This window comes from Rousettus aegyptiacus, unplaced genomic scaffold, assembly GCF_014176215.1.
Source record: "Rousettus aegyptiacus isolate mRouAeg1 unplaced genomic scaffold, mRouAeg1.p scaffold_m13_p_10, whole genome shotgun sequence".
NCBI lineage: Eukaryota > Metazoa > Chordata > Mammalia > Chiroptera > Pteropodidae > Rousettus > Rousettus aegyptiacus.
The window spans coordinates 84591365-84618783 of NW_023416285.1; the positions used below are offsets into that span (position 1 = coordinate 84591365).

Below are 27419 nucleotides of genomic sequence, written 5' to 3' on the forward strand. Positions count from 1 at the left end.
CCATCCCGAGATGGATGTTCTGGGAACAATTCTTATTTACCCTTCACTTCTCATTACATTGCTAATTACAGTATCTCCAATCCAACACTGACGAGAAAAGAGAGGGGAGAAAAACGGCCAGACTAGTTAATTCTACTTTTCATTAGTTTCAGCAGTAAATTTAGAAGGGGAACTATTGGTTAAAAAGATCCTGAAAGATATCTTTTTAACAGTTTAAAGATAAACTGTTAATTGCATTTATTTCGTTTGCCTTCTCATTACATGGACTCATATGATGGCTGTCTCTTTTGTGTGGTCTCTTTGATAATGCAGAAGAAGTAACAGAAACTGCTGAATAAAACTAGATGCAGAAAATGCTGTGTCTCAGTTTCGTAAACAAGTGTGCAACCTGAAGAGATTTAGCTTTTTCCACTGAGTATGTATGTGCAAATGAGTTTTGTATTAACCAAAAATTGTGTATTTGACCCAAACATGGTTAACTTTTGAATGGATTTTTAAGATTACTTTTAATCGTTAAAGCAATATATTTTTAAAATTATCCAGGACAGCTAGGTGAATCAGCAGGACTGAATCTCTGGAAAGGTGATGGTTTCGTACGGGCATTAACACGCAAACAAGGATAAACGCCCCCGCCAGCGGGGGCAGAAAGTCCCCTTCCACCCTGCTCTGTCACAGAGACTCACACAACTATTATTCTGTTCCACACAAGGGTCCTCAGCAGAGGGTGAGACAGAGAAACAGTAGCCCCTGAAGACTGAAGAGTTTTTCACCTTCTTCTTTGAAATGAACGGGGAACGGAGCGAGGAGAGGGGCGTGTTGGGGTCTGGAGTCCATCACCTCTCAGCCGCCCCAACTCGCTGACTCTCCAAACCTGCAATCTCTTCCAAAACAGTCACCTCAAACTTCCGTTGCTTTTCCTTTTTTTAAATTTTTTTTAATTTTTACTCTTTCTCATGGATTCTTCTAAAATGTCTCTAGCTGTTTCATGCGATTTGGAGGGAAGCAGCACACAGCACCCGCGGTTAACGCACCAGTGGCTCCGGCCCCGTCTCCGGGCGGCCGTCTCATCGCCCTCAGAGCCCACTTGTCCCCGCGTCCCTCTTCCCTGCGTCCCGCATCCCCGCGTCCCGCAGTTCCTCCCCGTGCTTCGCTCCAGCTCTCTGCAGCCGCAGCAGCCTTCCACCCTACCTGCTCCACGGCCACAGCACCCTCAACAACCCAGAGCCACTCTCCAAGGCACACGAAGCCTTGTCCTCCGTAAGGCCCAGTGTGTTGGGAGCCGCCAACTCCCAGGCCTGAGGGGAGAGGCCCCAATGCTACCATTCCAGTCATTTCGGGACAATGTGGCCTTTCCACTGAGGAGAGAAACTGAACAGGGAGAGAAACAAACAGGAGAGGGAGCAGGCAAACATTTCGTCCCAACTCCAAAGCCAAGAGTCAGAGATGCGAGTCTGGCCAACTTGCCAACTTCTCTTCATCCGCATGAATAGATGATTCGAGTCATCCAAACAGAAATACAGCTTAATTTCTTGTCCAGAATGGGCTTTGGTGCCAACATTTAAATATGGGTGTGTCTAGTTGTTTGCTATTCTGGGAATCCATGTCAAACAAATGAGGAGGCTGCAGGGTCCCCCTCCTGCCCCTCCCAGGCTCTGCACAGCCCAGAGCAAGTCCCAGTAGTTCATCTTCATCTCCGGCAGGGCCACTCCCTCCGACACTCCCTGGAGCAGCAGTGGGGGGACAAGGAAGGCGGGGGTGCTACCGAGAGACGCTTCTGAGTTTCAACGGGCTTCCTGGCTGAGAAAGACACATTCTGGAAAGTAAAAGTAGAAAGTGGGGAATGGAGCAGATACCAAGGATTAGGGGAGAGAAGTCCTCCACGCAGCAAGGTGTCCACAGGAAGGCGACCGCGGGAGCCTCCAAGGTTGGTTTCCTGGCCACAGCTCAGGTTGCTTTGACAGGGACAGCTGGCCTGCAGCAAGGAATTGAGGCCTTGTCCCGTTCAGGCATTCCCTCCCCACCTTCTACCTGAGGGCCAGGCGTTCCCTCCCCGCCTTCTACCTGAGGGCGGGGACAGGACCAATGGCTTCCCTGAGATGTTATTCCAGTGTCAAGTTTCGGTAGACCACAGCGTCTCAGGAAAGGAGTCCCACGCTTCTTTATAGTGGGTCTGGCAAGCTATCTCCACGATGTAGCTTTTAAATTGTGCTGGAGGCTCTACTGTCATAGGAACTTTGCAGGGAGCCGCTGTTTTGTCTGGTGGTATGACCTACCCTGGCGTACTGTGGCAGCGACAGTGTTTTGTCCATGTATTCAAAGCATAACATCCTCCAACTGCACACACAGGAAGAATTCGTCTCTCTCATCTAACTGACTCCAGTCAATGTGGGCAGAAGTGATGTGCGCCACCTTTAGTCCTGGCCTCTGGACCTCCTGAATAATCTTCCATGTTTTTTCCTCTTTTCCTTTTTGGGCAGTTGAATGCAGAAGCTCTAGGGGGAGCCTCCTAGGCCTTGGGGAATGGTGTCTTGACTACACAGAGGTGCCTGGGTCCCAGGCCGTCCAGGAGATCCATCTGGCCGGGAATACCCATATCTTACTATGCTTGAGAAATTAGCCTCGATTATGCTAGGTTACAAAGACTGTTGTTACAGCAATCAGCCCATCTCACTAATACATATCACGTCTGCTGCTGAGGGGCCCACACGATCTGGTCAGTCTTCCAGCTGCTGTGTTCGTATCACGAAGATCACTACCATATACAAACTGGCAGAGCGGTTATGGTTGAAACCGAGACATTATAGTCTTCTAAAAAAAACTTTAAAAATTAAGTAAGTGAGGATGAGGATCTCTGGTATAGAGTTTAGGCAAAAAAAAGTACAACCCCACCCTCACCCAGTAAAGCATTTTGTCTCAAGCATTGGTTAGTTGATCGATTCATTCATTCATACACAAAAATATTTATTGAGTGCCTATTCTGTAGGCTGCAAGAAGTTAGGGAATGTAGTGAAGTGGCAAAGAGAAGCCCACGTTATAGTTAGGGAGGCAGAACACAAACAAATAACATGTGATAGAAATGTCATCAAGTGACAAGACCTATTAAAGGTAAAACAGCGTAAGGAACAGAGACTGATGGGAAGATTTTAGAGACTTCTGAGCAGAGGTCTGAATGCTTGCGACTCCCCGAGCTTGCATTCAGTAGGACTGCCAACAGGATTCTTTTTCTAGCTTCCTTAAGATATAATTGGCACATAACATTGTCTAAGGTGAAGGTGTACAATGTATTGATCTGATACATTTATATATTGCAAAATGATTACTAACAACTAGCACTAAGTATCTAAGTATCATAAAATGATGAATCGGGGGTTGACGAAGGCAAGCAAGTGGCTGCATTGAGTTTCTGGATCTTAGAGGCCAGAGTAAGAACAGACGCCTCAGGGCTGCTGTGGGCAGATATACACATCCCAAGGAACCCCCCAGTACCACTCCAAGGAGCCCACGGCCTCCAAAAGGAACAGGACATAGTTAGATTCTAATTCGACCTATAATTATTGAGCACCTGCTCTGTGCAATGCGCTTGGCAGCACACTTTCACCTTATTATTTACTTAGTCACCCGCCAATTCAGCCATGGAAAGCTCAGGGATCAGAGCTACTCCTGAAGAGACCATATGCCCCAGTTTGCCAAAACAGAGCTGGGTTACAGCTGTTATTCCAGAGAAATTATTCATAGCGCTGCCCTTCACTCTCAAAAGTGTCTCCGCTTGGACAATAAGTTACATGATCACTCAAGGGGTCCTTATCTATAGAGGATAGATAAACTCAAAGCCCTGGGGTGGTATAATTAGCCTTCTGTTCAGCAAGTGTTTACTGAGTGCCTCTGGCATGCCTGGTGCTGTTAGGCGCTGGGAATATAAAGACGAAGACAAGGTCTTTGCCTTGAAACATCACATTATAACTGGTTGAAACATACACACGGACAAATCCAATGGAGAGTGCAATGACAGCAATGGGCATGTGGTACGAGGGGTGACGGACGTGAGCATCAGCGGTCTACCCGCCCTGATGTGGCCTTCATGTTGACCTAAGAACTGGACATGAAGCCGCAGTCCTTTACAGCATCGTTTTCACCCAGAACTCAAGGGGATCTTAAAAGAGTTTCTGCATGTCACCCACTTCCAAACCATAAACGCCCTCTCGTCTACTCCCCTCCAATGCTTTCTGGTGTAAATAAACGGCAGCTCCATTCATCCAGCTGTGCAGATCAACATTATTAAAGTTCTCTTTCACGCCTCTGTTTCTCCAATGCCCCACATCCAGTGCCTCAGCACATTCTTTCAGCCTTACCTTCAGTGTACATCTGGACTCTGTGTCTCCTCATCACCACCTGCTCTCCTACCTGCTGCTGGTGCAAGCGAGTGCAGTTTCTGGCCTGTTTTACTGCAGAGCCTCCTACCCTGCCTCCCTGCGCTTCCCCCACCTCCTCTTGTGTGATTCTCAGTACAGCACCCAGTATTGCCCTTCGTAAGACAAGTCAGACCTGCCAGCAGCTCCCCACCTCCCTTGAAATAGAAGCCCAAGTCCTCACCAGTGTCACCGCCCTGCGTGAGCTGGCCTGAGACTACCTCTTACTCCCTTTTCCTCCCATCTATCTCCCCCGTTCCCGCTGTCCTTTGAACAGTCTTTGCTGTTCCCTCCCTCACCTCTTTTCCGATGTCACACCAGTGAGTTCTTCCTAATAATCCTATCTAGTTCCATCACCCCACCCACCCCTGCACACCCTATTCCCTGCCTTATTTTTCCCCAAAACCTTATTACCACCTTATAATGTTGCTAGATAAAATACAGGATGGCCAGCTGAACCTGAATTTCGGATAAATAATAATCCTTAACATAAGTATGTCGCAAATATTGTATGGGAGATACTTATACCAACAAACCATCCGTTATTTATCTGGAATTCGAATTTAACTAGGCATCCTGCATTTTTATTTGTAAACTCTGGCGACCCTGCCGTCTAACATGCTTTGCATTTTACTGATTTGCTCATTATGTCTCTACCGCCCCCCTCCGACCAAACTTAGCCCTTAGAATACAAATTCAATGAAGGCAAATATTTTTGGTCTACTTGGCTCGCTGTTGGCACCCTAGCAGCTCAATAGTGATTACCACATAACAGATGCTCGATATTCATCGAACGAATGAATAAATTAACAAAGTGAACACACCCTCTCCTTCTGACCATCGCCAGCCTCTAAGCATCTGAGAGTTGCTGTGCTTGCTTTGAAAGTTATTTCTTAAATTGGTCTCAATCTAATTGCTCCAGTAGATTCTGAGTCATTTATTTCAGCAAGGGCCCAGGGGCTGAATTCCTGCCCTGGGATCCTGTCCTATCAAAAAAGTGGGGGAAGGGAGAGGAGTGAGCCTTATCTCCTGATGGCCCCCACCGGCCAGGCGCCTTCAAGGAGAATACTCAGCTTTGGAAGTGCAAACAGCCCCCTAGTCTGATGAATGGAAGACTCAGGGGTTCTGTAGCATTTACCCAGCTTAAAGTTTCCTGCATTTCACTGAGTGGGTGGGGGAGGGGGACGTTCTATCTCTTGTAATTGCATTTTCTTCTGTCTGGCTTACTTTTGTATTTTCAATGTGGATGAGTCATTTGTTACTTCCCTTTAACTTTTTTTAAAAAAACCACACACACCTTTTCCCCTGGGCATAATCCCTACTCCCACGCACACCGCTGCAGCCCCAAACTCACGTCTTCCACTTACTAACTGTCCCCTGGATGAACCTGGTGTAGGGTGAGCGGGGGTGGTTCTGGACTGCCGCCTCCGGGACGGTATAGGACGGCCTCTGGCATCAGAGGCTCGGGCACCGGAGAGCAGACCCGTCCCTTCCCCACCCAACCCACTGTGAGATTTCTTGGGAACGACACAAGCTCCTGGAAATTCCCTACGGAAAAGACAAGTCTATTATAAAAAACAATTAAAGGGAAAATGCCCAGAGAAAATTTACCAACGTCGTCTGCCAACTCTCGACTGTTGAATTAAAACACACAGAAGACTCAGAGTTCTATCATCCCGCTGTACACCGCTCCCCTGCCGTTCTGATCTGTAAAAATGAAACATCCCCAAACTCTGTGATTTAACTCGAACAGACTACAAAACTTGCATCCACCACGCATTTGCCTCATGGACTCCCCCAGCCAATGAATGGGAAGGCAGAGTCTCACAGAAACAACTGCCTTCGCCGGCGGCCGGAGCCCTGAGCGTTAAAAGCTGCTTTTAGCGATATATTTGTCATTGCCTGGAGATATAACACCTACTGTCTACTCTCTGTGCTACAGATGCGACATCACCGTGCCACTTTATCGCCACACCACTTCTTTGGCCGCTTAAGAAAATCCTGCCAGAGATAAAGTCAAACCCAAGAAATCACAGCTCTCCGCCCAGTTTTGAAAACGCACCACCCCAAGAAATACGCCTTTTCTTCGCCCCGCGCCGGGTCTCGGGTCACACAACGCAGCAAGCGGCGAAGGACACGCGTAACCGTAACTCCATCTTTGAATGAGTCTGTACTTACCCCGCATGTGTCTGCTGTCTGCCGAGTGAGGAAGGCACGGCTCACATTTCTGGCTTTCATTTTCTTCCATTGTCCCCTGCCTACGGCACAAGCTCCTCGCTGCGCTTTAAACTTCCCAGCGCGGTTCTGAAAGCGCCCAGAAAGCGCCTGGAAAGGGGCCCGGGGGTGGGGAGGAGGGAGCGGCGCGAAACCCCACCCCGAGCTATCCTCCACTCCCGTGCGAAGTCTCTCTGGCCCGAGAAAGCTGCATTCCAGCGCCGGGCCGCCGCTCCTCCTCCCGCCCTGCCCGCGTCCCCGCGTCCGGCCGCCCGCCGGCGGGACCGGTCCCCGAGGAGCCGGCGCTGCGTTCCCGGCCGCCGCCGCCGCGCGCTCCCGAGGCCCCAACAGGTGACGGCCTGTCTCCACCGCCGCAAAGCGGTGAGACTCCGCAGCCAGAGGGGGGTAAACATTTAACACCGGGTCACCGGCGTGAACTTTCTGGTGTCCTCCCTCTCAGACACAGAAGCAAGTGTCCCCAATAGGCTGCACAGCCAACTGCTGAGCGTTCCAAATTTCAGGGAAATCCCTTAAAAAATTAGAAAGAGTAGATGCTGAATACTGTTAAGTAAGCACTTTCTGGCACTATTTGGAGCCTGATTAACATCCACAGAGGTTGTTTACTTTTGACACAGTCCGCTTCAGTCACTTCAACTAGGCTTTGAAGGGTTCGTACTCATTTGCTTAACGCTTTGACTCCTCTCCACACACACACACACACACACACACACACCCTGGATCACAGATCTGAAAAGTAAACTAGTAAAATCAGTCTTCTGACTCCCACCAGTTAATTACTTGAAGATATCTGAAAGGCGATTAAAATGCTTTACTTTGGATGGGCAGAGGTGCATCCAACATACACGTTCTCTTTTTAAACCACCTACAAATATTTATTTTGCTCTTTACCCAGCCCTTGAAAAACTGGCAAATTTCCCAGAAAGTGAAATTAGGCACAATGTCCACAAAAAAAATAGGATGGGAAAATAATCTAAACAACTTTAGCTTTGCTATTACAGCTATTTAAAAGTAACACAATCACTAATATGAAGAGTGTGATATCTTAATCTGTAGTGGGCACTGTCACTTGAGGGGAAAAAAAGGACAATGGTTAGCTTGCCGATCACACCTTAACCCAGTTTATAGGTCATTCAGGCAAGGTTTTAGATTAATTTAGATCAAGAATTCGTGCGGAACAATGGCTGGCCTATGCTCCAGATTCTGACCTTGCGTCACCTGTGTGTTTTGGCAGTGTGGGTGACATATTTTGGCCATTTAGAACAAAAAGGTGGGGGAGCCCCTAAAGGACAAAGGATATAGACCAAAGGAAAGAGGACATTCCAGGGAGTAAGCTAAACTCACACCGGGAAGGGAAGAAGAGACCCCTCCCGCTCCCAACGCCTAATAGGATTTTCCTTGAAATACAAGATGTGGTGAATCTTCCAGAAAGTTAAAGCCAGGCTTGGCAGCACAAATGCAGTTGGGTTGACAGGGCGGATAACTCAAGGGCTCCATGATTTTGCAACAGAATTAGCTGGTAATCTTGCTTTAAGGAGAAACCAGTCATACAGTTCCTGCAGGCAAACGCCAGATGAATCTCGTTTTAACCTTACTATTTCCTCAGGTACAAAATGTTCACGGAGGAGGGATCTGGGTGCAGGCCTCCAGGTCCAGATTATCCTGATCTTTGTATAGCTGTTGTGTATTTGCCTTCAAATTGTTAATGTCAGAGAGAGAGAGAGAGAGAGAGAGAGAGAGAGAGAGAGAGAGGACTACAAACCCAGAGTGTCAGTCTAAACCAAATGTTCCTGGGCCTTGGGCTCTGACACCAACCTGACCTGCTTTGGTGTGTGAAGAGCCTGCTCCTAGCGGCTCCTACCTGCCACTTGACATAGTACAGAGGCAAAAAAATCCCAAGATAAAGGAGACAATAATGCATCTCCAACAGACAGCACCCTGCACATGCCAGGAGTGGGGTGGGGGAGAGGAGGGCTTCCTCACTAGCTAATCCAGACGGGAAAAAAAACAAAACAAAACCATTTTAGATGCATATTACACTTTCCTGGGGGCTGCTGGGAAAGTGTGAGAGCTGCCTTTCAGGGCCCCATTGATCCCCGGATGGGGAAAATGGGGGCAGCTTTCCACTAGTTCTGAACTCTATCTAGTTAGTTTCCAGTCAGCCCAAGGCACCGCCTCAACTGACCACGTGACCAAGCCGCTGGGCCCCTCCCCTCCTCCATGGGCAAAGCAGACTACCTCCTCCGTAGATACTCCTAGAAGCAAAACTCTATGTGGAAGGCACCAAAAAGAAGAAGAAGAAAAAAGCATTCCCTGTGAAAAATCATTATGGACCATAAAATCTAGATATATATTACAATAAAACACATTTTCTTGAATAATTCAACTTTCTGACCATTGTATGGAGGGAAGCTTCTAGTGGACCAGTCGCTAGCCTTTTATTCCTCTTCAAGAACAGGAGCTGAGGAGCTGAAAACAATTGAAGAAGGCTCTGTATTAATGCCATTGTCACACTGACTATATACATCTTTTACTAAGCCATTTGTTATTTCCCTTATTAAGAACTTTTTGCTAATTGTCGGTTTCCCTGAGAGGCGTCTCTGGAAAACAGTAACTGAATTCTGCAAACTGCATAAGATCAATAACTCAGATATGCATGAAAAATACTATTATTGTCATTGCTGTGACTGTGGAGAGGTTCTTTCAGGAAGAAATGCTATTTGTACTAGAAGTACACCGTGGTTTTTTATTTTGGTTTAATGTAATTTCCGGGTTTAAAAATTGTCATCCCAAACCAATCTGCCTACTGCCATCCTTTGAAATTTCCTGTGAAAGGCCTAAGGGAAGCGGGAAGAATTTGAAATTTGATTTTCCTCCAGTCGCATAGAGAGCTACAGTAATGAGACCGGGGGCTCAATTTTCAACTCTATTTCTTAGCCAAGGAAGGTGCAAGACTAATTCTTAGTTAATGGCTCTATATGTTGGTAATTCGTGACTCAAAATGAACTAACACACAAAAAGTATCATTTAAGAGGAAAGACAAGAGTTGGAATAACAGACTGCTATAAGTGCAAATGGTGATTTTACAGTAGGAGCTAACCTATTACAGGACTGGGTCATTATTGGTTTTGATAATGCAACTGAAAGGGGCATCCGCCATGATGGACGTTAATCACAAGACTCAGGAACTATTACGTAAGTCTTCTATTTAATTACAGGCCATGGAGAGCACGTCAACTTCCTTTACATAGGTTTTTCAAGAGGAAAATCATTGCTAGAACCAAGCATAAGTGGAATTATCTTGATGGATGTTTTATTTTATTACGGTTTTTTTTTTTTTTTTTTACTTTAAACCCTAAGGCCAAGATGGCTTAAAACGACTCGACATCGGGACACAGAAGAAATAGTGAATGCTTGTTGAAGTCATATAATGTAGTTTTCAAGGCACTGAGAACTGTGAAAGGAAAACAAAACAAAGTAAAAAACGAGCAAAATGAAAATGTTTCAAACGGAGACCTCATGATGTGTTACATGTCTCCTTTCTAAAGGGCACGCTGCTCTCTGTCACCCTGTACCTCAGAAATGAAGGACTTTCGACAACTGAGAAAACGTTTGCTTAAACAGAGGATCTGATGCACATAATATAGGACCTTCGGTCCCCGTTTTGCCAGCAGTGTGTCAGCTGGCGGGGGTGTCCTTACACTTAAATGTAAACCAGAGCCCTGGTGATAGGGAAAGGGGACACTACTGACAATTACAGTAAGAGAAGATGCAGAAGCCATTGCTGCTCCTGGCAAAGCAGCACAGATGGTCACCTCTGCGTAGCCCAAGATCAGCCCTCGTGCTCCTCAGGTTTCCAAATGGGAAATGGTCATAATGGTGCTGTCTGTCTGAGTTTCCGGACACAGACCTCAGGAGAGAAACTGAAGCATCTATGAGGTGGCCACCAGCGATTTCATGTCGGAAAACACAAATTTCACAGTCTGATATTCTGTATAATTCACCTATCAAAACTTTTCTGTGTGACCAGAAAGGAACTGTATGTATAATCAGGTCGCCATTTGTTGCTCTAGCATCCTCTCCAGAAGGTAACCCAATCTCCCTGCTCTGACTTGTTGTCCTTAAAATCCCAGCTGCTCCAAGGAGACCCTGCCAGCCAAAGAGAAGTGAGGTGCCCCAGAGCCCCCACCATTTAAGTCTCTTTATTCAGATGCCTTGGAGCTTGGCTCCTGCACCCCATACAAATTCCTCTTGTGCTTATAAATACGGCCTATACTTAGAGCCAATGTGTTAATACTTTAAGCATATTTGCTTTCTTTTCAAGAGAATCCATTGATGTTCATTTTTATGGGGGTTTCTTTTTATCTCTTTTAAGTGGGAAGATGCTAGACGGCAAAGACCACATCTGCAAAGCTCGGAGGCGGAAGCGGCCATGTGCGTAGCACACCGTGGAGAAACCAGTGCTCAGCTCTGGCTCCGGGTCGCCGCAGACCGAGTCTGGATTCCAGGTGGCAACTTTTAAGTAAAAATTGCCACTTGCCCATGCTCTCCTCCCCACCCCTTTTATGCCAGAGTGAGCTAAGCCATGACATGCTCCACAGAGTTCCTAAAGGCCCAGGGTGGGAGCCCCGAGAATGTGGGAACTGCCTCAGGTCCGGGCGCCCTGCGTGCTTCCTCGCTTTACCCGGAATTGACATTCCGAACCCTTTCAACAGAGATTTGATGAGGCCTCACTTTTTATTCTGTCTGCCCTGTCCGCATGCCCTCCCTCAAAGCTGCAGTGAGCTGTGGAGGGCGGCAGGGACGACGGGGAACTAAGCACAGAGCCAGCCAATTGGGATCACGGGGTTCACAGCTACCGATTGTCCTCCCCGTTTCACAGATGAGCAAACTGAGGCCTGGAGAGTTCGTTCGAGTCAGGCTCCCACCTCTCCTGTCTCCTGGGCAGCTTCACTTGCTGAATACTGAGGGTCCTTTCTTACTACTGCCCTGGGTGACCCCTCAATTATTCTAATTCCATTTGCTACACAGATGTGGAGAATAAAATCAGGGCAGGTAGAGCGGAGGGCGTACCTATTTTCTAAAATCCCTCTCTCAACCATAGAATTGGGTCTGGTGCTGTACAAGGCGTGAAGCATCAGGCCCTAGCGCTCTCTCGTTGAGACCTGGTGTGTGCTATGCGAGGTGTGTGCCGGCCTGCGTGCTGGTTGTGTACCGCCATGGACATAGCAGGCGTGCAGGGCTTCCCGGAGGAGGTGAGGCAGGGACCAGCCATCATCCATAACGGGGAGGAGCCAGGGCATGGTCAGATGCGCGGGAAGAGCCCGTAAGGTGAGCCAGGGCGCAGGCCTGGCCTGGGGTGGGGTGGCAGGGTGCTACACAGGGGTGGGGTTTGCTGTCTCTGAGAGCCAGCCCTGGAGGTGACCTGCATCCAGCAGAAAGAGATCCATGCTCTGTCCCGTGGGGTCCTGAAGGGGGCGCACTTTCCTTATTGCTCCTTCCCCTGAGCCGTTGCTGTCCTCCGCCCGCACCCCTAGAACTCAAAATTCTTCCCCTTCCTTACCAGGGCGGGAGAAACTCGTTTGAAACTGGACTCATGCCTCTATAAGCTTCTCTGCTAAAAAACAAACAAACGACTTAAAACAGACTTTGTTTCAATAACGCGTCTAGTTTTGTCACTTTTCATCTTTTAGCCTTAGTGAATAACAGCCACAAACTTAATTTTTAAGAGAGACACACAGCAGAGACTGGAAGGGTCAGTGCAAAATGCGCCGCCTTCCGTCTCACCCCCTGGAAGGCGACAGGTGTGCGCAGAGCCCCGGAGCCCGCACGGGGCAGGCCGCGGTCACCCCGCTGCACGAGCGCCCGGCTGTGCGCGCTGCGAGGGCGCGGGGCTCGGAGGACGCGGGGGGTCCGAGGGCGCTGGGCGCTGCAGCCGCACTGTCGCGCCCGGAACCTCCTCTCTCCAGCGTACCCCTCTCGCTCGCGCACCTTCTAGTTTTATAGTCAATTCTTGAAAACCAATTATGTGCTTCATAGCTTAAGTATTTTTGCAGTGAGTTCATTTTCCTCTCTCAGACCACGGAATTTAAAGAGAGGGGAGAACTTGCGTGCCTCGCAGAGGGGAAAAACAGTCTTTCTAATGAAGGACTTGGTTTCTGGAGCCAAGGAGGTGGGCGAGGTGCTGAAATCGGGGGCGTAGAAGAAGACCCCCTGCGTGGACCAGCTAGTCCGCGGCTCGGCTTCTCCTACTTTCGGCCGCAGAGAATTTTGTGTTTGCCCCCACGTGTGACTAGAGCTTAAAATTAATCATTTCCCAGATTATGCCATTTGGCTTTAAGTACCCCCTTTTGCAAACTTAACAATTTCTTGACTGGACGAGGTTGAGGGAGATAAAATTTACTGAGAGGTGGGCCAGGGTGTACCACATTAAAGAGTCTAATCGCTGTAACATGACTGAATTCATAGAAGGGCAAAGGATGCCATGACAACAAGTTTCTACCTGTTCCCCCGCATATACATCCACCCGATGTGCATGAGAACCCCAGGCCCTTGGTAAGTGACAAACTGGTGTACAAAGTGACACAGAGAACCAGAGAGGAATTGATAAGGTTTCCGGGCTTGCCTGCTCGCAAGCCCCTTCTGCGCCGCCCCCAAGCTGGCCCTTGTCCTGGGCAGCAGGGATCAGCTGGAAGGCGGCAGAGCTGAAGAGCTCTGGGCTGGGGAGGGGATGAGAGACCTAGTCAGATCTCCCCCCTTCTTTCTTACTGAATTCACATATGAGATGTATGGGAAAGGGAAGCAGGTAGGGGCGACCAACGGTCCCAGTATGCTCAGGACTTCGGGTGTTCCCAGGATGCAAAAATGTCACTGCTAAAACCAGGAAAGTCCCGGGAACACTGGCTTCAGTTAGTCAACACAAATGCAGGCAGTATGGTGGCCAAAAGCTGAGAGCCACAAAAGAGAGACGTTAGCAAGCAAAAGCCACGAGGCAGAGTGAGAGTGAGAGAGAGAGAGAGAGAGAGAGAGAGAGAGAGAGAGAGAGAGAGAGAGAGAGAGAATGAACAGGAGAGCATGTGAGCAAATGGGAGAGAGCACGCGGAAGGTAGAGAAAGAAGCAAGCAGGCATGGGAACAGCTGGGTGAGGGACAAGGACAGGTCCATGTTGGTTTTTCAGAGTTGCTGTCATCTTGACGTAGATACTGCTGTACCCTAAATGTCAAAGAACCATGTCCAACTGCTCAAAAGGCCTGGAGAGGACATTTCCTATTCTTCCTGCTTCCTCATATAAATCAGACCCCAACCCATGGGTAGGCCTCTTCCTTGTCATCTAAACCAGTCACAACCTGTGAAAGTCAGAACTTTCAAGTAGAGTTTACTGTGAGGGGTGGGAATGGTGGCAAATGGTAACAGAAAGTAAAGACGTTTAAAAAAAATTAATGGTAGGAGCAGGGATTGGCAGAAAGTTGATAAAATAAATAAAGACCAATGTCTAGGATTCTAGCATTTCAAATGAGGAATTTAAATTGTATCCGGTAGGCAACGGGGAATGAATAGGCCAAATCTGTGCTTTAGAAAGTGATTTTGTTGGTGCAGTGGAGACTGAATTGAATGTGGGGAGTGGGGGGGGGGCGGTGGGGGGGGGGAGGGAAGAGTAGCCAGGCAATTAGTTAGAAGCCGTGATAAACCTACAGCGAGGAGGCTTGGACTGCGTTCCCCCGTTACCCCTCCCCGCCTCCTCCACATTCCTTCACAAGAGCAAATGTCCTGCAACCTGCCCACCTGGTTTAACTGTTCTCCTAATTTAAAGCTCATCCATTACACGCAAGTTTGAGTCCCTAGTCTACGGAAAGTGTGTAGATGATCACACCAGCGTCTATGTATCCAATAAGAAGAAAAAATAAACAACGAATGTGGCCCAGTGAATGAAAACTCCAGCGATAACAAAATGGAGGCAGGAAACTGGGAATTCACAAAGCACTGTTTTGTTCAAGTCCTCAGTTTACTCAGAAGCAACCCCACACTCACTCTTGAGCTGTGTGATCCTGGACGAGTGGTTATTTAACCTCTCTGAGCCCTGGGGTTTCTCCTCTGTAAAATGGAGGTTTTAGGCCCAACCCTCACAGCGATAACATGGTAATCCAGTTCTCTTGTGACTGCTTTGCCAGGCAACCCTTGTTCGTGTTAGTGAGGTCACATGATGCGTGCCGGGGACTCTTCCCGCCCCGGCTGTCCTAAGGGAAGGCGGTAGAGCGGACCTGCGCTTTACTCTCCATATTCTTCCAACAGCGTGAGTGCGGACTACACATACGAGGTTCCAGACTCGTTTCGAGAGGCCTCGTCTTGGCACAGAGGCTGAGCAGAGTGCACACAGAGCTCTAAGGTAAGGGACCACCTGGTCGTAGCCACCTCACGCTGCTAATATTTCTGTAGGCGTTTCAGCGTGGAGAGAACACTGGCTCTGAATCCCCGCCTGAGTCTTGGCTCCATCATTCACTCGCCTGTGGTGCAAACTTGGGCAAGCTATTTTTTTCTTCCTGTAAACTGGAAATAATAATAGTACCTACCTCACAGGGTTACTGTGAAGATAAAAAGATAACAGTACCTGGCTCATTGGAAGTGCCATGTAAGTGTGGGAAGTGAATACATAGAATGCGGTGGACAGTTCTATCAATCTTGGTCATAACACGATACACCGACCTTTATCATTCTCATGTGGGTCATGATCCCTGAGCAATCCAGACATATGACTCAAGCTTCTGGGTCTCATACGAAAGGTAAATTGCTGGACAGATGAGCAAGATCTCTTAATACTCGTCACTTCACTCCTACCTAGTGACGTGGTAGCTGTTCCCTCTTCTTCGCAGGGAATTTACTTGGGCACTTTTCTTCAGTGTTTGCAGTGCTGAGAATGAAAATAAATGCGGTGACCTCAGTAATCCAAGCATAATAGAAATATCAAAATAGATTTGGATGAGGCGTGCCCAGTGGTGTTAGGTTCGCAAGACTGGTTGGAAAGGTTAGAATACATAGAAATTTAGTCAATGTAGGAAGTGTCTGCTGAGGAAGATCGTACTTTCCCAGTTAGAAAGACTGGGGAGCCCGACTCTCACCCCATCAGTAACCTGCCTCCCCCCGTGCCAAAACAAAGGAAGAAAAGAAAAGGCTTTTGAAACCAAAGCATTTCTACTCTATGTCGATGTCAAAATCCAGTGGACACAGCTCTGGACACAAAGAGAATGAGCCAGGGAATTCCACACAGCCGCAGAGTGGGGGTGGAAAGGTCAGGAAGCCTCTGGAATCTGATAAACTCACTGATAACGCGGCTCTAAAACGCACAGCCAATAGATTCATAACTTATTTAGAATGGGATTCGGTTGCCTCAGGACTACCTGGTTTTACAAAGGAGAAGGCTAACAGGCAACATAGCACAAAAATAGATTTATATGTCTGGACCTTCATTTAGCAGGTTCACAAACCGATTCGGAACACTCTCAAGATCCTAGCAGGGATGTGTTGGGAAGGGTGATGGAGTGATGGCAAATATGGCTGGACAGGTGGTAGTCCCATGAATTCAATGCACAAAGAGCTTGACCTTTACCCTGTAAGCACGGTGGAGCCATGTGCAGGGCAAAAAAGCCAGGGCATGATCGGATTTCCGTTTCAGATAAATCTGTGTGGAGAACAGATTTGACAGAAGCAGGAAAAGGCACAACACTAAAGTGTCCATTACAATAGTTCAAGAGGAACAAAGATGTCAGAATCTGAACCTAGGAGGTAGTAAGGTATTTTTCAAAAAACCATGTGGAGTTAAAAAATAATTAGGAAGTAAAACTGACACGGTGTAGGGGTTCATTGAACTTGAGGTAGCAGAAATTGGGACTATGACCCCGTACAGCTGAGCAAGCTCAGGTGACATATCAACATCTCACCTAGGTTTTATACATCTCACCTAGGTTTCAGTACAACTACACATAGACCCAACTAGTTCCAAAACAACTTTGTTGCTCTAATAGAATTTCGTTGGGACATTCTTTCAATGCTAGTTAACACTGCATTGCATGTTTTAGGCAAAAGAAAAAAAAATTAACATTTTGCAAGACTCTTTTTCCATAAAGTTAGGAATAGCTCTAGGCACATCGCATAGCATTAGTTTTGTGTTATGTGAAATTTGATTGATTACTGTGTGCCAAATTATAAATGATTGTCAAGAAGTCTAATGACTGTTTGTCAGAAAGATGCTGAATGTATGAGTTATAAACAAAGGACGTGGCAGAAAAATTAAAGTTCAACTAAACATGTATTAATCAGGGAGACCCTTTCACAATTTTAAAATTCCTGGGCTTAGCTGTCTATTCAATTTGCCTCGGGTGCAATCTCTAGAACTCGGTGCGAACTTTTGGGTTTAATTCCAAATCATAATAAAATGTGTCAGATGTGATGCCCAGCACCCAGCGCCCAGCACAGTATCTAGCCCATCATAGACATTCTGGAAATATTTGTCGGATAAACGGATGAAAGAAAAGGCAACCCTGGGCAGATTCAATCCCCAGAGTCTGAAGCCTTGCCCAGAAGCATCGTGCAGAAGCAAGAGGCAACAGGGCAGCCGCCCAGCGTTCTGCACCTCTTTCCTGGCTCCAAGCCCCTCTCAGACTGGCTTTGGGGCTTAGGACCTGCCAGCACCTGCACCTTCCTGCGTCCTTCTTCACGACCTCACTTCCTGAAGAGTTAGAGCAGCGGAGGACCCCAAAGAAATGAGACTAACCAGGAACACAAATCTTTGTGCAGGCATTTGGCCACTAGAGGGCGAGAGAGTCAAAAGCCTGCTTGTGGACGCCAGCGTTCTCCCTGGCAGGGTGGGGTAGCGTCCTCAGCATTTCTTTCTGCTGAGAGCCCCCAGAGCTCTGTACAAGTAGTGCAGGTTCACCACCCAAGCGATCTGAAATATCCACTTTACTAAGGCTTTCCTCGTTAGCTAATAATCATTTTAAAATAGAAATAGCAAGCAATCACGGAAGTTTCCCAAGATCGACCAAACAGGACTCTGTGAGGCCTCTGCATTGAGCTTACTCCTATGCAACTGACCAGAAGCTGAGGCCAGAAATGCTCCTTAGAGTGGCCAGGTGTGCCTAGAGGCACTCCGAGTCAGGTAGGAGCGCCAGGCAAAATACAGGAAGCCCAGTAAAATTCGCGTTATAGATAAACGAATAATTTTTTTAAAATATAAGTCTGCCCCGATTTGGGGGGAACTTTTGTTATTTTTATTTGCTAAATCCAGCAGCCTTTCCCGCATGGGCATGAGGACACTCGTTCTTCCAGGATGCTCCAGGCGACCTCCACGTCTCTGCCTTTGTTCATGCCACCGCCCCCTTCTGAAATGCCCTTCCTCCTCCCACCTGTAGCACACTCGTTATTCAAAGTCCGGCTTGAACATTATTTCCTGCTTCCTCTTCAGGGCCTGCGGGGCCATGTGTACCTGTGTGGTGTAGCATCTATCACGCCTACCTAGTGTTCCAGGTAAGTGTGCATGTGCAGTAGAGCAGGTGATTCTCAGAAGAGACGAGACAGATTTGGATCACCTGGGAGAAGGGGTCATTCTACGGGGTCCTCTATATGGGAGCAGAGACAAGGCTGGAAACAACCACACTGAATTTCCAGCCCCTATAGAGCGGGGACTAGATCATGTTTCTTGCTCATCTTCACGTCCTTTACGTCTGGCGCAGAGACTAGCTCCCGGCAGAATCGCAACACGGATACATACTTTTAAAATAATAGAGTCAGAAAAACTCTAGTTCTTTGTAAAAGAAAGTCTCCCTTCATTCCTTTTCTGGCACATTGTATCTCTTAGACCCCTCTCTCCCTTTCCTACTTATTTACCCACTCCATGAAAAATAATATTCATTTGATGATTTACTGTCATTGGATCTTCTGACAATACTGTTTTTCCCAGGAGCATTTTCACACATTACTCTCTTGGCTCTGCTACCCTCGAACCCCAGCCTACCCTCTGTTTTTAACCTCTTTTCTGAAAATGGATGCCCTAGAATAAAACCCTTACCCCTCCATTCCAACCGTGGACACCCAGAGGGCATTCAGGACAGAGCGGGTGCACGGCATCTCCTGCAAAAAAGCTTGAGTGGCCAGTGCCATGGACTGGGCAGCTCACAGGCTCACAACCACCATCCAGGAATGACCGGAGCTTCATTTTAAACATAGACAAATGCTCCTGGGCCATCTGCCTAATGCATTCAGGCAAGGTCCAGGGTAAACGGGGATGGCATCCTGCACTGGGCCCTGGGAGGAGCTTGATAGAGGGACCAGAGTTTCCACAGGGGAGGTGGGGTTCAGGACATGCCATAGTGGAGGCTGCAGTCCAAATCCAAAGGGGACTCTTAAGCTTCCCTTGTCCTGAGGAGCAGGAGGTGGGAGCACTTACCCAGTCTGGAAAGAGAGCCCCAGGGGAGGGCTGTCTGGCAACTTAGCCCACCTAGGGGGACCCAGCAGGGAGGAGGGGGCCTACCTCATTCTCCTTGACGTCTAGTTTTTGTTAAGTGTTTGCCGAATTGAATTGAATTAGCAAATTTGGCCATTTTTGAGTAGAAGCACTCTTTGGTGAAGTGGAGGGGGTGTAATCCAGAAAGACCTGTGGGTCGGCCCCCCCTTCAGCACTTATCTCCCCGAAACACACCGGTGTTGCCCTCTGCCTACGGCATGGAGCGGAATGTGTCATAAAATCTGGGAAAGTGGTGTGAAGCCCACAATACTGCGGAGCGGAGCGTGGAGGGATAAGATGGCTGGAGAGAAAGACGAGGGACAGAAAATCAGTATGGGTTGCCGGGACTAAGGACCAAGTGAGCGCTCCAGGCACCTGGTTTGGGAGTTGAGCAGAGAGTGAAATTAAAGGCCGGGATTGGCAGGCAAGCTTAGAAGTGTTGGCTAGTTACTTGTAGTCTCCTTGGAGGTGCTTGCTTGCTATATATTTATTTATTTATTTATTTATTTATATTTTTTATATTATTTATTATTATTTATGCCTTCAGCACCTGATCTTCCTAGGTGGTCTCCCATCCAAGTACTAACCAGGCCCAACCCTGCTTAGCTTCTGAGATCAGACTTCGGGCTTGTTCAGGTTGGCATGGCCATAGACCATGGACTGTAGCTCCACTGGGGTGCGAACCCAGGACCTTCTGTGTGTAAAGCAGACGTGCTAACCGCTACACTGTGGAACCACATCCAGGAGGTGCTTTTTAACAAAAACGAACAGTAAAATACATAGCACTTTTCCTGCCATTCCTTCAGAAGCATCCTTCGCAGGTTTCCTGTGCCCTAGGCAAACTACATAACATGTGAGCTCAGCATGGACTGTCCACAGTTTAATTGTCGTGGCTCACAAAGAATGATCACTTTGGCAGGAAGGCTCTTCTTCCTTTGATTTTCCAGAAGTAAGTTTCCCCCCAACACTCTGCCCCACCCCGTACACTTTCAAGAGGGAAACAGGGCATGCCCAGTACAAATCAATCAATCAATCAATGGTTCGTTTGTGCATGCGCATGCTCGCTCATGAGGACGGTCTCTCTCTCTCTCTCTCTTCCCCCCCCCCCGACCCCAGTGTTGAGAGGGGAGGCTTGTAGTGGTCTACACGTGTCTAAAGCTGCTGAGAAAGGTGAGGTGCAGCCCACTGTTGCCCTAACCCTAAGCTATATTTTAACATTGACCTTATCAGTAAACAGGCTGATATTTCAGTCTTCTTCTTTCTTACTCTTTTGTTTACCTCTAATTTGCTCAGAACTTAGGTAGGGAAAGTAGTATTATATATGAGGCCTTCTTAAACCGCAAACCGTCTCCTAGTATACAGTTTAGTCATTGTTCTAAATTCTTTACATTTCCTTTCATATTTAATTCTTGGTACAACCCTAGGAAGACGGTGTTGCTATCATCATCATCATCATCATCGTCATCGTCATCACTATTATTATTATTTTGCAAATGAGGAAACAAGACATTCATTAGCTGGACAAAGTTCACACTGTTACAAAGAGGAGGAGCTGGAATTCCAACTCACTTTTGGGCTGTAAAGCCTAGAAAGTCCCTTCAGTCTATTCTGCCTCTGCTTGGATTTCTTTTGCAGTATTATCTTCTCATTCTTTTCTATCCAAGTTATTTTAAATTCTCTTTAAATCAACAAACCGAAGTACATGTACATGACTATTCTTTTTGTCAAGAAAATGCCGAAGAGAGAGAAAACAAAACAAATACCCTTGCTGAGAGCTGAGATCTGCTCTAACACCTCAAATGTTAAGAATCGAACACTTTTCTCATCTATTGTTGACACAGACCGAGCTATCTGGATTAACGCATCTAGCAGCTCTCTTATTTCCTCAAGGAGAGACAATTTAAAACATTATCTTTGTTCGCATTAGAGAGCAACGATTTGGAGAATTCTCCCCTATAGCTAAAGGAAGACGTGTATTTTGTGAGCTGATCCTGGAGGAGATGAAGTCTCTGATGCTGTATTTATAACTCGTCAGTCCTACTCCTGTCTACACAGGACTGAGCGTTTGGATCACGAAGAAATACTGCCAAGGAGCTATTTAAATTGGACCCTGACATAAAATGTTGTATCAGATGTCTACTACTTCACAGCGAACATTCTCTCCAGAGAAGTCCACAAGATTCCCATAAAACCAGAGCTATAAGATTTCTTCGAGACAAGTAAAGACTTCCCTGAGGGAGTCTGGAAGCCAGAGTTTTTCAGTCATCATCCTGTAAGCGTCCCAAGGTCTTGCTGTAAGCACTGCCCTATCCATTGTTCATGCTACTTCTGGTACAGAATATAGAATGAATTCCTTGGGCCCTTGTTTTTCTCCAGGCCATTAGGGATGGTGCTAGCCCTCATCTGGTGTGACCGTTAGCTCTGGCTGGAGGACCTGAACATGGCCCCCTAGCCTCTCTGTCTCACATGCGCTTCTCTTAGAAGCCTGGGCCATGGACAAGGGTCGCATGAAAAGCTCAACCCTGTGGGGATGGCTTTGGAAAGTTAGGTCACGGTGATTATTTCATTGCCTCGGTCTTAGAGTTTCATCTGCATTTCTTTCGCAGGAATTTCAAAACCATAACTACTTCTCCTGAATGGAGAACTTTCTTATCCTGCTTGTTAAATGCTTCTTACTCTTGACCAAATCAATTGGGTAAAAATGCAGGTCTTGAAAACACATTAACAGGATAAAACTGCTATGAAAAACACAGACTCTGTGGTGCGAGGTTGCCTGATAATGTTTTCGGAGGACAGCATGACAACCCTACATCCTCGTTATCCTTTTATCTCCAGGAAATCAATTCTCCAGAGCACTTAACTGGTACAGATTATACATCGTTTTCTTATAGATTCTACCCATATGGTAGCTAATTGGAGAGTTCTGGCTGGCGTTTCCTGGAGTAGATGCCAAAGGATAAGAAGATGTTAAGAAAATAACTAGTCAGCAGCCTGCCTACCCTTACACATGACATCCTCAGTGGCTCGTTCTAATTCTGGAAATCCTAGATAGCGCTGGGCTCTCCCAGGACATATGGGGGAATCTGTGGGTAAGAGAAACTTCTGAGCTCCTTATGTTTGTCAACTAGGCATACCTGCTATGGGGAAGCCCTAAAGTCAAATTCTAAAGCTCACTGGGAATCTGAGGCTGCTTATCTTTCTACCTTGAGTAGGTGGTTCAGCTCCCATGCACACCAAGCTGCTCAGGCAGGTTCAGGTTTTAGAAATAAAAAGGAGTTACTGCAGTTCAAGACATGTAGGTGAAACTATCCTGTATGAACTATTTTACTATTCCCAGATAAGAGTGTATATTCATATGTGTAGAGAAGAGGGGGTGGGAATGGAAAACATTTTTACTTATATTCATTGTGGGAATAATGGAGTTTTACACCAAGGCAATAAATGATTGCCTGGAGCTCTCCCTAGTGTCTGGGTCACATTTTCAGTCTTTTGAAACAAAATGATTTGAGCTCATCTCTACCCCTTCAGTCTACTATTTATTAGTAAGAACAGTTGTCATTTACTGTCATTTAATGAGCGTATACTTTTTCTCAGGATTCATATTGAACATTTTCATGGCTGGTATCATTTATACCTCTCAACAACCTGATGAGGTAGATACTATCGTCATCCCCACATTACCGATGAGGAAATGAGGACTTGACAGCTCAAATCACAAGCCCACAGACACACAAATGCCAGGGGTGACCCCAGGGTTCACAACCAGGCAGTTTGATTGCAGAGCCCACGCTCCCAAAAGGTCTGCTCTGCTCTCTTGTTGGGGCTCAAGATAAGTGTCTGGTCTCATTGAGGCTGGAAGGGGTGACTAACAGACACCTATTTCAATAGGTGTCTCATGATGTCACAGTATAAACTTGCATTACAGTTGATTCTTTTAGACCCTACCTCCAGTGCAAAGAACAATTACATTTTAGTTAGAATGTACCATGAAAAAGCTATAATAGGCAGCAGCCTATTGAATGTAGCCAAGAAATCTTTCGACTTCAATTCCAGTCAATTCCGCAAACAATTACCGAATCCCAAATATGCACCTGCTACTGTGCCAGAGGCCAGAGATCCAAAGATGCAAATGAGGGGCCCTTTTTAACACATGATTTATTTATACACCTATGGATCTCCAGTGACATGCTAGAAAGTACTTGAAACCTCATCATTATTATTACAGCTTATCTCTTTGAGGCTTCGGTTTTACTCAAAGATTGGAGGTGAGACAGGGGAATTAAGTAATTGAATAGCTAAGTAATTTAAAACACTTCAAACATTTAAAACAAACAGATATTATGAAACTGAATACAAATATTGCCTTACTTTTAAGATAAATGCTGGCTTCAAAGAAATTACATGCATGAAGTCAACCACCTCAGGGTTATACACTTGAATTCCCAAGGGTACTTGTTCTCTCTTCTCTGCTGATAGGAGTTACTTCATAACTGTGTAGAAATGGTTGAAAGCACAGAATCTATTAATTAGTGAAGGGAGATAGATATGTACAGACAGTGATATTTTTTTAGAAGCTAAACCTTCCAAACTGAGAAAGGAAGTAGATGGCCCAGGAGGCAGGGAAGAGGACGAAACTATGAGAAGCTTAATTATGGTTAGCTCAGTCAGCTACAGAAGATATGTGAACAAATATAATAGAGATAAGAATGAGAGAAAGGGGCTTAGTGAGCTCCTCATGTTGCGACAAGGGAGGAAGCTCAGGTTTGGAAGAACTGAGTGGAAGATGGAATCAGGTTTTCAGAAGTTGGTTGGTTATAAACAAATTTTAAAGACACTGGCTGGGCTGGCAGATCAGGGTGTGAGGAAAGTGTCAGGGGCATGTAAATAAAGCTGTCTTAGAAAGGAGGCAACGTTGGAAGAGGAGAAGATGGGCAGGGCTGGAAGCTCAAGCTCAGAGTGCAGAGTTGAGGAAACCAAGCAAAATGAAATGAGGATAAAAAGAATTAAAGGCAATTAGATCAAAACTTATAGGTGATGAGAACAAAGAAGATCTAACTTCTACATAATAGGTTTCTCTGGAGAAGACCAAGTAAGAGAAAAAGCCGTAATTATATCAAAAGATAATTCAAGAAGTTTTTCTGAATAAAAAAGTTGAATCTACAGATTGAAATATAGACTAAGGAAAAAAAAAAGGAAAACTGAAAAAAAAAACAGGAAGAAAAAAGTCAACTCTGAAAGGCAGTGGGTAATGGTATGAAGACTTCAGAGATGTCAAACGTGACTCAAGAATTTTACATGCAATGTTGTCATTCGAGCATAAAGGCAAAGGACTTTCAATTTTAAAAACTCAGGAAAATACTTTCTGTGAGCCTTTCTGAAAAAATATTAGAAGACCAAACCCCAGTCATCCATGAGAGGATTTGAAAAGGTAGAGCAAAATGGCGGCCTTGAGGACAGAGCCCATTTAATACTAAAACTGAGACAACTGCAGGAATTACAATTTCAGAACTTGTATTTTATGAATAATGTCCATTTAACAATAATAATATTGCTAACAAGTACCGAGAAGTAGAAGGTAAGAGAGAATAGAAAATAGAGTGTGTTGGTTTCCTAATTTCTCAAATGGAAGATCCCAAGGCCTCACCTTAAAGCTGGTAAATCAGGTAAAGAAGTATAACTTAGTACACTGATTTTTAAAATCTCGTGTACATGTTACTTATTAAAATAAATTGCAAATAGTAAAATAACAGATAGTTACAACAAAGGAAGAGAACTTGCAAAGAGCATGCTAAAGAGAAAGTCTTGGAAAATATTGTTATAAAGCTTTTTTACTAACCAAACTGTGAAAGTGAGTTGTGCCCTTAGAACTGACTTCAACTGGAATTCCTTATGCTGCAGCATTAACGCATGGCCTATCTTCTTAGAACATGAATATTGCTCAGATATTGGAATGTTACCTGTGGGTTTACGGGGTACACAGTGAAAGTGTGAAGACTTTTACAACAGTGACAGTTGGGTGAATGGTGACCCCAAGATTTCGCTCTCAAGCAAAGAAGTTCCCCCTTTAGGTTGTAGATAAATGGGGAACAGAAACTGGAAGAGGAGCTTCTTCCTGAGGGTCTCTTCTCCCATTTCCAGTCAAGCTTTTAGGTCATTGATTTGAAAAATATTATTTCAGCATTGAATCTCTTTCTCTTTTTACATACAGAAACACCTGTTTTACCAATGTTATTCATATCTATATTATATACTATATGTAATGAGAGAGATTTTTTTTTCCTAAATAATATAGTCTTCGCCTCTGCACCAACCAAGAACAGGATTTACCAGCATGTCTGCAGTTCTCTTCTTGTTTTAATGATTACCAATGGGGCTAGGGCTCAAAACCCAGGAGTGAGGATAAAAAGAAAAAGCGAAATCTTATTCTGCTCCTGGTTTTGAGTCTAATACTCCCAGTTATGGGGTCAACTTTCCTGTTTCCATTAGTCCTGCTTTGTTCCCCATTAGCTGAAAGCCTGCCCTCGACAGAGGCCCATGCATTGAGTTTCTTGCGGTGACAAAGGGGCGTCAGTGTCACGTAAAACCCTCCACAGCATGGAGCGGAGGGTGGTGCCCTTGAAAGGTGCTTAGTCAGTGTGGGTGACAGACTGAAGGGGCCATAGAAATGGAAGCCTATTTGCATTGGAAAAAACATCTAGGCTTTCATAAACATCTCATGAAAAGAATTTGCTAGGTATACTAAAACAAAAAACAAAACCCAGTATCATCTAAAACGAACAGCTGTTAGAACAGCTGTTACTGAAAACAGATTAAGGTACAACTGCTACATAAACAATGAAAACGGGAAGTATTTTCCCATTTTATTCCGGTGGAATTTAAAACCCCTCCCATTTATTACTCAGTAATCCCACTGGGATTCAGCACATTTCAAGTCTCACAAATGAAAAAACACTATTATAAGCCAAACGTAAATATTCCACCTGCCTTAGAATGTCTCAGAGTTCTAAAAACAACACACACCCTCCACTTCCCTCCGTCTCCACTCCTTGTCCTCTGTTTAAAACTAAACTGTTTGTCATTAAACAGAAGCCCAAGGACAACTAAGAGGCAGCTATCCCGCGCTGTATGTGGCCCTGGTCAGTGTGGGTGTCACTCAGAAGGGGGTGACTGGCATTTGAGAGGTCTCAAAGGAGATACAATTTTATAAAGATGGTGAGGAATGTAGCAACCGTATCCTATAAGAAATGTATTTCAGGGAACTGAAGATATTTAGTTTGCAGAGAAGGCTTGAGGAGACATGGCAGTTGTCTGAACAAATTTGAAAGGCTATCACATGGAATATAGAATAGATATATTCTGTGGTCCTGGGAGGCGCAGAACCAGTGTCAGTGAATGGGCTCATCTGAATTCATTATAGGAAAGATAGTCTGTCTAGTTGGATTTAGCAAAAAAAAAAAAAAAAAAAAAAAAAAAATTGGTTGTTTCCTGAAATAGAGAGGGAGTTCCCTGCCACCAAGAATAACCAAGTAGAAGCGAGCTGAGCATTGCTCAGTTGTGTGGAGAGGTTTCTCGAACTGGAACGTAGGACCACCCAATGGCCTATTTTTACATCCTATTATTTGTGCTTAGTCCTAAAGCCTTTTTTGTAATTTGTAAAACTAAGAGAATAATGATTCGGTGGCAATTATTTTAAGACTCAGAGCAATTTAGCTCCGTTGCTTCTTTTATCATTGCCCTCTTTTGTGAAGATGAATGAGAAGCAGATGATGAACAGAAAAAGGGGAAGAAAAACCAGAAAGAGAATCCACAGCTTTCTATTTTGTGCTCTTTCTTGGAAATTGGGCTATATTTGAAGTAATATTAAATGTGAACTATTGCATTACTAGGGTGCACTTTCATCAAAGACCAAGTCGCCCTTGCAAATTGTCCCCTAAAATTTCTCACTGGACATGATTTTTCACCAGCAGCTCTACAATGTTGGTACGAAATGACATAGTTCTTGATTTTATTTGTTTTCTCCATGGAAATTCTCTCATGTCTTTCAGTATATTTCTGAGCTCATCCATAACTGGCTAATAATCTATATTAAGAAAAATATAGGTTTATAATTTAAGGAATATAGTCAGGAATATTGTAAAAACTATGTACAGTGTCAGAGGGGTACTAGATTTATTGGGGTGATCAGTTCATGAGTTACATAGATGTTTCATCACTATGCTGTACACTTGAAACTAATATAATATTGTGTGCCAACTATAATTGAAAAATTAAAAAATATTATCTAAAAA

The 27419-nt window shown here is 45.6% G+C and overlaps 1 protein-coding gene and 1 pseudogene across 15 annotated transcripts in view; both read right to left on the reverse strand.

Annotated features, from left to right (window-relative positions):
• Positions 1-27419, reverse strand: part of KIAA1217 (KIAA1217 ortholog) — a 636400-nt gene that overhangs the window by 262810 nt on the left and 346171 nt on the right. Inside the window, exon 1 of one of the 15 annotated variants that reach the window (XM_016124810.2) lies at positions 6585-6785. The exons of 10 other annotated variants lie outside the window; for them this stretch is intronic. In XM_016124810.2, the coding sequence (XP_015980296.2) occupies positions 6585-6654 (70 nt within the window). In that variant the 5' untranslated portion in view covers positions 6655-6785. Of the gene's footprint in view, positions 1-6584; positions 6786-27419 lie in introns of those variants that run through there. 4 more of the 15 variants (XM_036228122.1, XM_036228132.1, XM_036228130.1 and 1 more) reach the window with 4 other exon arrangements.
• LOC118608736 lies at positions 19670-19785 on the reverse strand (annotated as a pseudogene).